This window comes from Epinephelus moara, chromosome 6, assembly GCF_006386435.1.
Source record: "Epinephelus moara isolate mb chromosome 6, YSFRI_EMoa_1.0, whole genome shotgun sequence".
NCBI classification, from domain to species: Eukaryota; Metazoa; Chordata; class Actinopteri; order Perciformes; family Serranidae; genus Epinephelus; species Epinephelus moara.
The window spans coordinates 24,075,408-24,087,246 of record NC_065511.1 but is presented as its reverse complement, the minus strand read 5'-3'; the positions used below and the strand labels follow the sequence as shown (position 1 = coordinate 24,087,246).

Here is an 11,839-nt window from a genome sequence, read left to right as displayed (position 1 = left end):
CAACTTCCTCTCACTTCCTCTATTTAATGCCTTTTGTTAATAGTGAAAGCCGCTGTACAGGGTGGGCCAAGTCTTTTTGTTTGCAGAACATACGCTAATGCAGTATTTAATGTGTCCTTTTAATAATTTAAGCTCTGAAAAACAGTGAAATATAAACGTTTCTGCAGTACTGCATTAAAAGTGCCTTCCTTATATACCAAAACAGAAAAGTAAAGACAAACCACGCGTAAACAGGAAATGTTACACAAAGATAAAAACATTTTTCTTCATTTCCCCTCCACAAGAGCAACAGCCACTATCTTCTCAGCGTCAGCCGCCATTTCATCAATGGCGCCGTTTAAGGCTTGCAGCATGGCAGCAAATGAGCGGCTGGCAGAGCGGGCATGTCTGGGCATCGCCATCTCCACCAGCTTTGACGAAACCGTGGCCAAGTCCTTCTCTGCCGCCACCAGCCGCTTTTTCACTTCACCTTTACTGACCTCCATTGACAGGACACAAGTCCGCAGTCCTTTGAGCCTTGTGGGGTCCATGCCTCGCTGTCGGGCCAGCCTCTCGACTGATTCATCGTCCAGGCACAGTGATAATTGTGCTTTGGTTAGAATCCGCACTGCTACACTTGAGTCCACCATAGAGGCCACAAGGGGAACAGGAATAGCCGACACTCCACCAGATAGCGAGGCGGCAGCCCACACTAGCGCTTTGAATGCTTCTTTTTTCTGAGTGACCAGAGCGGAGGTAAGCGTCGGGAGAGCAAAGAGAAGGGCGTGGGCTCGGATCTCTGGAAGGTCTCTTCCCATGTCCTCCAATAGACCAGGGAAGTCAAACCTCTCCAGGGTGGAGGGTCTCACCAGGTAGACTTTCGGCAGTGTCACACCCTGTGATGTCAGCACGTCCACACTGGCTTTCCTCTTTTCTTCCAGGCTCTTTTCTGTGTCTTTTGCTGAAGCTAAGAGAATAAAGTACACGGTTTGCCGCTGCAGTGACCGGGCCTCCAGGAACACCTCCACACTGTTGGGTTGGGGCGTCTGTGTGAATGTCATGACGACAGCATTGTAGCGCGGGAACTTAAATCTATCCATGTATCCCTCAGGTTCAAATGGAGAGGTGGATGGGACGGGTGGCAGATCCCACAAGCGAAAGTCAGGATGTTTAGGGTTTGGGTAGCCTGCCACTTCCTCCGGAGCAACAGTGGACTGAGACGGCGCTGCTCCATCATCCCCAGGACCGAGGCCTCGGAGGGAGTTTATAAACGTGGCTTTTTCATCCCCACGGTCCCCTATCACAGCTAAGTTGATCCTGCTGATCAAGAGATCCTCAACTGCATCCTTGACATCTGATAACTTATTGAGTTCTATGGACTCTTTCAGGGTCTCAAGGAGGTTCAGGCTTTTCAAAACATCAGCCATGTCTGTGAACAGATGAAGATCACAATTATTTAATAAAGTGCAGACCAGGAAGACCACATGGATACTTAAAGATATCTGCAAACGTTAAAGCCAATCTACTTTATCATACCGGAGATGTACCAATAGATATGATGACATCTAACATCATTAATAAAAACTAAAAAACTGGCAGCTTTTCAATAGTAACCATGTAACATAATCATCCTAAAAGAAATGTCAAAGCAAAATATATTTCCGGTGTCACAGGAAACCTGATCATTTCGCACTGCTGTACACCATGTTAACACTTAAACTAAAGGTTTGCATGGTACATTTAACCAATCAAATTTTGACTTTCTGGCAAGTTTCAGATCAAAACCATAAAGCACACACTCACCTACAAATCTAGAGAATCGGCCCTTTGGATGAAATATTTGTTCTTGTTTGTCAAATGTTGAATCTTCTGCAGCTCTAATGCACCAGCAGCGTCAGGTTGATCTATTTAAAGGTGTCTGTCCAGCTGGTGGAACATTCTAATCCTGTTAGCTCAGCCTTAATCCAAAATCACTTTAAGCACATTCATGCACACTGTGTGTTTATGTAAATCTATTTTATTTAATGCATAAGCATAAACACATTTACAAGCACATAAAAAATATAATACAAAAACACATTTTTAAAATACAGCATCATTTATGTTACATTAACATTTATATTTAAAACATCTTACATTATTATCATTGCTATTATTACAGTGCAAATATTTACTAATTAGTACAACTGTTCATGTCCAGACAGGAGAGGAAGACCAAACAGTCATCAGTAGCCATTAAGTACCTAAAAATATACATTTTATTATCAGGAGCTATGAGGTGACCTGACTGCTGAACGGTTAAGGTGCATATTACATTACCCCAACATCCATGATCTGACTCCAGCTGGGGACCTTTGTTACATGTCAAACCCCATCTCTCCACTTTTCCCTGTCTCTCTACACTTTTAACAGTCAAAAATAAATGCAAAAATGGCAACAAAAAAATCTGACGGAGATAAATTAAACTCAAAGCCTTAACCAAGTATTTTTAATTTCCTAAATTTTACAACAAATTTTTAGGCTGCATTCACAGCAAATCAGATTTTGTAGCGATAAGCTGCAGGGTTGTGGGCCGGTGTGGGAGTGTCACTTAAATGGCCCTTTTGTGTGTGGGTGGAGAGTGGAGGGTGGAGAGAAAACCACTCGCTCAGTCTAAGCAAGTGAGTATTTGTCTTAGTAAGTTTGTTTATGTTGGCTTGAAAGATCTAGAGACTTTTAATTATCATCAGTGTAGTATCAATACTGACATAAATGCATGCACACACAATGTGTGCTCTCCTTTGTAGGACAGCAGGCTGCACACGAGCTGTTAATATGCTATATTTCTTTTACTCAATATAATATCTAATGATAGAAAGAGATTGTATTACTTGTTTCCATGGACTGTGGGAGTTTTTCCAGTCTCATCACCAGTGATCAGTGAATGCAGGATTGGCAATTGTGAATGCAGCCTAAGTGTGACAGATCTGTAAAGGACAGATTACCTATTTTCAATTCAGGTTTAAAGACTTGATTTTCAGAACCTGGCCTACCACCTTGAAACACAAAAAACATAATCAGCAGTATGACAGTTTCATTTTCTTTTCATTTACTGTGAATTTTGGGTTTCCCCACATAGGCCTTACAGGGGCATTACCAATAAAAAGGAACTGTGTAATGTTAATAAAGTTGAAGGAGGCATGTATACTGTATGTGAGCCTCTTAAAAGCCAAGCCACAGATTCTTGCTTTCTTCCCTTTTATGAGGAACCAAGTATGCAAAACAACTGACACCTGGTTGGTGTTTCAGATGCTATTTTAGGCTCACATCCTCTCACACAGTGATTTCCCGTCTTTGTGACAGCAGAAGACAGTGCTGTAAATTCGGGTTTATATGTGTGTTCATATCAAAAACAAAGTAATTTGAACTAAATTCTCAGATAACTTGAAGGACCCGTAATCTAGATCTATTAGCAGAAACAGAATATAATATTCTCAACTGTGTTTTTTTAGTGTATGATCACCTGAAACTAAGAATCATGTGTTTTCATTACCTTAGAATGATCCCTTCATATCTGAAGGGTCAGCCATGTTTCACTGGCATTTTTCTACAGTAGCCCAGAATGGACAAACCTAGCACTGCCTGTAAAGAGGGCCTCTTGCGCCTTGCTTTCAATTCACAGTATTGCAGAGAAAAAGATCTATGAAACTTTTAAGTTATTAAGCGTGATGGGGGAAGGGAGAGGGGCACCCAGCAGGGGGCTGTAAGCCAGAGTCGAGGCTGCAGCCAGGACACAGCCTTTGTACATGGGGCACATGCTCTACCCACTGAGCCATCGGGCGCCCCAATACATCTATGGTTACCTGAAGGCCACCAGAAGTTCTTTAAATGGGGGTGAACTGAGGGTATTCAGCTGGTAGCAGTCTCCACCCTCACTGCTAGATGTCGCTAAATCCTGAAAAATGGTCCTTGTATATGATATAAGCTCTCTGGTCTTTAAAAATAATACTATATAGAGCACAATAATATGTTAAAATTGCTATATTCAGCAGTTAAAGCTGTAGCTGGTAACTTTTATCAGCTTTTTACCTTTTCTTAGTTCTACAGTCTTTAGAGTAGGTCTTGAATGTTGAGTTAGGTCACAAGAAGGTACAAATATCTTTATTAAGTATGATTTGTACATGTAATATGTACTTTTGTTGTGGTAACAATGTAATTTGAATGACAGCTGCTCTTGTAGGTCCAAAAAATTATCTACAAATCTCTGTACTAATACAACTTTTTAAAAACTACTGCACAGTGGTCAATGCTGCTACTGTACAAAGCTGACTCACTTATGACTAGTATTACCTTATGACAGTTACACAATATCATTTGAGGGTTACCGCAGGCTCAGTTTAGCTTTTGAAAACCACAAAATCAATGAATATGTTGCAGGAAAAAAAAAAAATCACACAACATCAAGAAGTAATCTAATCAGAGCAAATTACAGAAGTAATCTTTATCTTCAAGCACCTAAGCAGCACTATCAGATCTGACTTATTTATTTGTTTTCCTAACACTGGAATACAGTGCCACATCCTCACCTTCACCTTCACCTTCACCTTCCTTCTCCTCTGGTTCACAATGTTTTTTCTCCTCATCCTCACCAGTCATTTCCTCCTCACCCTCTTCATCTTGATCCTCCTCTGATTCTTCTTTAATTTTCTTTAGTTCTTTAATTTCAGCGTACTCTGTCTCAGTGGTCCCCTGTGTCTCTCCTGCCTCTTCTGGATCCTTCCTTTTAATCAGGGAGAAATCAATCTTGGAGTACTCCACTTCCGATTTCCCCACCACCACGGCTCCTCTTGCTTCATCTGCCACTTGGTCGATGGACTGATAATCTTCCACTGCTTGACCAGCATCTACCTGTCAGGTCCAAAAAATATGGTAAGAGTCATTCATCAGCTGCTACAGTGCAAAACAATTGGAAATCCTGATTGGCAATCCTCAGATGGCTCAACTTGAAGAAGCTACTGAAGCTTCTCCACCTATTGAAAACTCCTGCACTTCTCTTTATCAGGGTGTATTTTTCAATTCTGCCACAAGGTGTCACAAAAGTCAAATCCTACACATTCCAGCTTTACAAATGTATGATATGACTAGCTGTATAAATATAAATACCGGAGGATCCTCGTGACTTGACACCATCTCCAGAGTCTCGGCCAGATTTCCATATATCCTTTGTTTTTTTCTGAGGAGAGATGTTTATAAAAAGCACAAACATTAACAGACAAATACAACAAGGGACTTTTTATCTCACATAACAAACTATAAAGTACCATTGTAATAGTTTAAAATGTTTTGGCCCACTTGCTCCTATAAATAAATATTTTCCATTACTTATGATCATTTTCAAAGCATGCACTGTTCTTTATAGCACCCTTTATGACTTACAAATTAACATTTTACATGAACAAAGCTTGGAATAATCAGATAAACAAATACATATCAGCAAAAAAGTAAAAAATAACAAGACATGAATCAGAGCGTCAAAGTGTACCTGTGACATTTTCTTGCCAAACAGCAAATGATTGCAGATAGAAAGGTGCCAACCAAAAATGCAATGATAATTTCCCACCGTGTGATAATTCGTAACACTTTTATGACTTCACCTAGAAACAAGAGGAACAACTTGTTATAAACAAAACAAAACTGAGGCCACTGTTGCTTCTTGAATGTCATAATACAGAGATTACAAAAAAAAGAACATTTCAAGGTTGAGCTGTTACCTTCTTCTTTTTGTTTCTGTTCTGCATTGCTTATGATGAGGTTTTCTTTTGCTTCCCCATTTGTATTGCTGCTGACACACTCAACAGAAGTGCTGTGGTCTTTTACAGTCAGGGTGGCAGTGCTGTTGACCGTGTGGTTTGATACGGCGATAAGGACTGAGTACTCAGTGTGGTTCTCCAACAGCGGCCATTTGATGGTGGGCAAAGGAAACCCTTCACTAATACACACACAAGTCAGGACCTCTGACTGATGAATGCATCCGGAGCTCTTTAGGATCTTTGGAGACACTGCAAACATCACAACATCGGATAAAGTTTACAGTGAGCTGATAGTAGAGTAGGCAGAATATGATAATTTTCCTGTAAAGGGGATCTACTTCAAAGTCTACTTACAAATCACAGTGACGTTGGCATACATAGTCAGAGTTTTGTTCAGATGTGTTGCTGTGCAGATGTATTGTCCAGTATGTTCTGCTGTTACATTAGGGATGACAAGAGTGGCTGATCCAGTGCTGTTCTGCAGGTTAGTATCAGGTACACTGTTCAGGTTTTTCTTGGATGGGACTTTACTCCATATGACAAGAGACGGAGGGAAACTCTCAAAACTGCAGGTCAGACTCAGAACATCCCCCTCATTTACACTTGTATTTCCAGTTATTTCAGATTTCTTCACATCTATGAGACAAAAATGGACAAATTATTTTTATTTATTAGATAATGCAGTCTAAAATATTCGTAACATACGGCATTGATCTGAAGCTGACAACAAAAGCCTTACGCCTCATTCTCGCATATCTTTGCATAAGAATGTGCATCAACCAGAAGTCTGTTCATCTCTGATGTGTTTGAGAAACTCCTCCATATGTTTCTTTTTTCCTCAGTACAGAATCTGCCTGGAGTATACTAATAAAGTTGAACTTTTGCATAAGATTTCGGAGAGACCATATGCTCTCAATGTGTAGACAGTGATAATACATCAGGGTATCTACCTGCTAAAGAAGAGAGACTCTCACTGAAATGCTGCTGAACCTGTGGAAGGCCAACCAATACTATTGTAGTAGCATGTGACCAATATAACTGTTTCCTGATGCAGGATGTGATATGGTTTCAGTCAGTAATGGTGTCAAGTTCCTGTCTGAACCATAGACAGTAAATGATGCATGCACAATGAGGGGTGTAATAATACGCATATTTGTATTGATCCTTTCAGTTTGGTATGCATTACAAACTGAGCAATTAGTTAAACTAATCCTATTACATTGGGAAAACAAAATGTCCAGCTTTAATTGTGTGCTAACACATAATGCTCTCAGTGCTACTGCACTTAACAGGCAAGGTGCTGTCTGCCCCTCCCACCCCCAAACTAAAACATTCTACTCCTGTGAGACATGCTGGGAGGCACGCTACGCTAAGCTAGCTCATTGCGTGATGGTTACTAACGCCATCGCCAGACCAGAAGAAGAAGATCTTCCAATAACCTACAGGTCTGGCATTTGGAGTTTCTTAGGTTTTGCTATGAATTATGAGAATGATGGCAAGAGGGTGGTGGATAAAAAAATCAACAGTATGCCACATCTGCTACACGACAGTAGGTTACATCGGTAGGAATACTTCAAACACGTCAAGTCATTAATGCTGACACCACCCCAGTGTGTCAGTAGGTGGAAACACATGCTACAAGCTGATGCTATCCCCGCGGCTTTTAAGCAGCTGTTCCTAATGGATATGACAGAGCTAAAGAAATAACTGCAGGGTTTGGTAATGTTGCATTTATTGCCATGAATACGAGATAACTACACTGAGCTAGGAGAGCTTCTCTAACATTCTGCAAAGTCAAAAGAATGTGAGAGTATGAAGAACATGTGCTACTCACTGGTCACGTCAGGAGTCGTCATTTTCTCTGTAGCCGTGTTGCCTTTCAGGCTGATGTTCAGAGTCACCGTCTCCTCTGTTGAGATGCTGTTTGCAAAGCTGACCTTACAGGTGACATTGGTCCCGTGGTGTTTAGCTGAGGGGTTAAAGGTCAAATTTGAGCTGTGTCTCTGAGTGACAGCAGTCAGATTCTCAGTCTTGAAAGCAGTGATGTTTCCTGTGATGTGAGAGTCCGTCTCTCCTGCTCCTCCCCACATCCAGGTGATTTTATGGTCAGATCCAGAGCAGAGACCAGGAGCAGTGCAGGTCAGTGTGGTCTGCTGTCCCTCTGTCAGAGGAGGAATCATCACTGTGGGCTTCTGGGTCAGACCTAATGGGAGAACAGTCCATGAGTGGAATCAGATTAACCAGAAGGTTATTATTAATTTCAAGTAGGACTTATATAGTACTCTACTCTGCTTAATATTTCAATGGGGCAATAAGTAGAAGGTATGGCAGAAGTGGCTCAGTCTATCAGCGTTGTTGCTGTCCCTACTTGCCACCCACAGACGTCAGTAGAGGCCAAACATTACTTCAGTGCATTAAAGGTTTATGAAAACCAAATATGTTGGCATCAGGGTTGAGTGCTGAACTCAGTACTTTTAAGGGTACCGACCAGATAACATTGGTATTACCGAGTACCGATTCATGTTAAATTCATCTCTGCCAAATGTCAGCATCTGAGTGAGACTGCCAGGCTTAGACAACAGTCGGAAGTGAGGCCTGGAAGCCAGTCATGGAGCTCTGAGGCTGGAAACGGAGCTCCATGGTCACTCCATTGGCCTCCAAGCAAGCCAAAAGTATCGCTGCAGCACCGATCTGCTGCAATAGTTTCGGTGTCTGGTCAATTTTCTTTTCTATATCATTTTAGTAAGAACCTCGGATCACTGCTAGATGAACAGACACATATACACACACAAGTAGATGGACAGAGACAAAATATTAGCTCTATGTGTGATTAGAATAGAGCAGAACTGTGTTTTAATCTCCTATGTCAGCCATGCAGCTTGTACACAAATTAAATTTTTGTTATTACAGAGAAAGTGAAGTACAAAAAAGCTACCTTGGGCCCCGATCACACAGGAAGCTTTTTGCAGGTTGCAAAACGCAAAACGCGAGACGCACTGCCCTGCCGTTAATTTTTAAAAAAATTGAATGCCACTGGCAAAAACAATGCTGCCTGCACCTTTTTATTGTTGCCAGGCAAACACCTCCTTACCCTTACCTTCCCGTGTACTTAATCTACTGTTTTTTATTCATTTATTTCACAATAATTAGTAGCTAGTTACTATAATGGTGAGAGGCTGTTGGTAAATAGTTCGCTGGGCACAGGGAAACAGAGTTCGGTGTGGGAGCATGAGACCCTTAAAAAAGAGGGTGGATCATGGGGAGCACCACCAGCTGGTACAGGAGCTTCGCCTCCATGATGGCAGTTTCCAGGCATATTTTAGGATGACTCTGGGGCAGTTTGACAAACTGCTGTCTATCGTCAGGCCATAAAGCTCTGGGTATCCAGCAACCGCTACCACCAGTTTCTCCTCCATTATTTACCAACTGTGAACCTGTTGTCATGACCACCACAGAAGGTCCAGTTCTAATCATCTGACTGGACAATAGGAAAAAAGCAGAGATGATATGGGGCACTTTTCTGCTTTTTTCGACCGAGGAGTTCAGAGCTCTCCAGCAAAACGCCAGGTGCCTAGAGCGCAGAAACACAAGGGGCATAGCAACACAAAAACAGCAAGCAAAAAGCCTCATTCTCATTAAAAACAATTACAAAAACTCACCTCAAGATGCAAAAAATGCTTTCTGTGTGATCGCGGCACAGGTACCAGTACCAAATTCCAGGTAGCAGAAATGATACCAGTATCAATTCAAATGTGAACAGTACCCAACCCTAGCTGACATATGCTTTAGTTATGACAATAAACATATTCAGTAAGCAAACAGCATTTGCTGTGGCTCTTCTTACCTTTTACAGTGACATTTGCTCCAGAAGATGCATATTTTCGCTCTGTTCCATTCAGGATACCATTAAGTCTGAAATGATATGATCCAGAGAGGGACTCACTAAGGTCATTGATGATGATGCTGCAGTTCTTCTGGCTCAGATCAGGCTCCAACAGTGACGCTCGTACTCTAGACCCAGTATGAGCATTAGGACTGGAGTCGTTCAAGTGGAGCACTATGTCAGAATCACTACAGTTCTGTTTAGAAGGATCACATTTGTGCCAGACTCTAAGTTCCAAAGGGATGTCAGGATCAGTGGTAAAATGACAAGGTATCACAACACAGAGTCCAGCCTCTGCTGTTAGTTCTGCATCACTAAGCATGATGCAGGGTCCATTTTGAGAGCATGTTGTTTGTTCTTGAGATGCATCTGTTAAAACAAAGAGGGAAAAACAAACAATTAGAAACACAGGATGTGTAGACAGTGATAATACATCAGGGTATCTACCTGCTAAAGAAGAGAGACTCTCACTGAAATGCTGCTGAACCTGTGGAAGGCCAACCAATGCTATTGTAGTAGCATGTGACCAATATAACTGTTTCCTGATGCAGGATGTGATATGGTTTCAGTCAGTAATGGTGTCAAGTTCCTGTCTGAACCATAGACAGTAAATGATGCATGCACAACGAGGGGTGTAATAATACACATATTTGTATTGATACTTTCGGTTTGGTATGCATTACAAACTGAGCAATTAGTTAAACTAATCCTATTACATTGGGAAAACAAAATGTCCAGCGTTAATTGTGTGCTAACACATAATGCTCTCAGTGCTACTGCACTTAACAGGCAAGGTGCTGTCTGCCCCTCCCACCCCCAAACTAAAACATTCTACTCCTGTGAGACATGCTGGGAGGCACGCTACGCTAAGCTAGCTCATTGCGTGATGGTTACTAACACCATCGCCAGACCAGAAGAAGAAGATCTTCCAATAACCTACAGGTCTGGCATTTGGAGTTTCTTAGGTTTTGCTATGAATTATGAGAATGATGGCAAGAGGGTGGTGGATAAAAAAATCAACAGTATGCCACATCTGCTACACGACAGTAGGTTACATCGGTAGGAATACTTCAAACACGTCAAGTCATTAATGCTGACACCACCCCAGTGTGTCAGTAGGTGGAAACACATGCTACAAGCTGATGCTATCCCCGCGGCTTTTAAGCAGCTGTTCCTAATGGATATGACAGAGCTAAAGAAATAACTGCAGGTTTTGGTAACATGGCATTTATTGCCATGAATACGAGACCCCACTCTGTAGCAGGCTTTATGAACATGCTTAATGTAACTGAGCCCTGTTACAGTGTTCCATGAGGAGTCCATTTCAGCCAGACGATAATTTCTGCTTTGTACTACTTAACACAAGCCTAAGTTATGATGTCAGTTTTAAAACATTAAAACATTTAAGAAGATGGGACACTCAGGTATCGCTTCATCATTATTTAAAATAAAAATAGATCATACTTTATGATGTTAGTTTTAATAAATTAAAAATGTAAAATCAAGGAAATTTCTGCGGCATATCTACTAGATTTTTAAATATCTAATGGATTTATCTTTGGTAAATAAATAATTAATTTATTCAGAAGTCAGGTGTGGGCCATTTGAGCTTCAACAAGCTGCTAAGCTAAATTTAAGCGACTAAAAACAGAATACATGTGACTGTTCAAGCAATTTTAAAGCGTGAAAGGAAAACATTTATAATAAACATTTATTAACTGTGGACATTTGATTTTGGTCTCATAACAAGATTGCAATAAAGCTACACACTATACCTTTGTTGGCATAGTTGCTTCCCACAGCGAAGAGCAGAGTCACCCAGACAAGAAGAAACATCCTAATTTGACGATTAAGTCACTCAGTCTCTCCCTCCACAGACAAACTCTTTCTTTCAAAGGCACGAACACCTTATGGAAAAAGTGCAAAAAACATACAGGAAGTCTGGTTGATCAAACTGGACCAGAAACACATATCCACAGCTGACAGCACAGATGTTAATACAGGATGTTGCATGTTCATCTATTCTGCACTGAGGACAATAAATTTGACTACAATATTCCCCAGGGCCTCATTTTACACCTCTCAGCAACAGCTCTGAACAAGAGATATCTGTGGTCTCTGCATTGTCCAGCTTTATTGTGGTGTAACTATTTAGTTCAATAGATTTCATATAGAAACATTTAATAAT

General features: G+C 41.1%; 2 protein-coding genes across 2 annotated transcripts; both read right to left on the bottom strand.

Annotated features, from left to right (window-relative positions):
- Positions 1-108: 108 nt before the first annotated feature.
- irgq2 (immunity-related GTPase family, q2) lies at positions 109-1,894 on the bottom strand. Its single transcript, XM_050046778.1, has 2 exons — positions 1,783-1,894; positions 109-1,408 (listed from the first exon to the last, which is right to left on the bottom strand). The coding sequence occupies exon 2, from the start codon at positions 1,404-1,406 to the stop codon at positions 267-269; it is 1,140 nt and encodes a 379-aa protein (XP_049902735.1). The 5' UTR covers positions 1,407-1,408; positions 1,783-1,894; the 3' UTR covers positions 109-266.
- Positions 1,895-1,990: 96 nt separating this feature from the next.
- LOC126391815 (sialic acid-binding Ig-like lectin 5) lies at positions 1,991-11,556 on the bottom strand. The gene is made up of 8 exons (XM_050046768.1): positions 11,427-11,556; positions 9,613-10,020; positions 7,603-7,971; positions 6,123-6,404; positions 5,730-6,017; positions 5,501-5,612; positions 5,122-5,191; positions 1,991-4,866 (listed from the first exon to the last, which is right to left on the bottom strand). Exons 1-8 carry the CDS (start codon positions 11,485-11,487, stop codon positions 4,498-4,500), a joined length of 1,959 nt encoding a protein of 652 aa, XP_049902725.1. The 5' UTR covers positions 11,488-11,556; the 3' UTR covers positions 1,991-4,497.
- Positions 11,557-11,839: the final 283 nt, after the last annotated feature.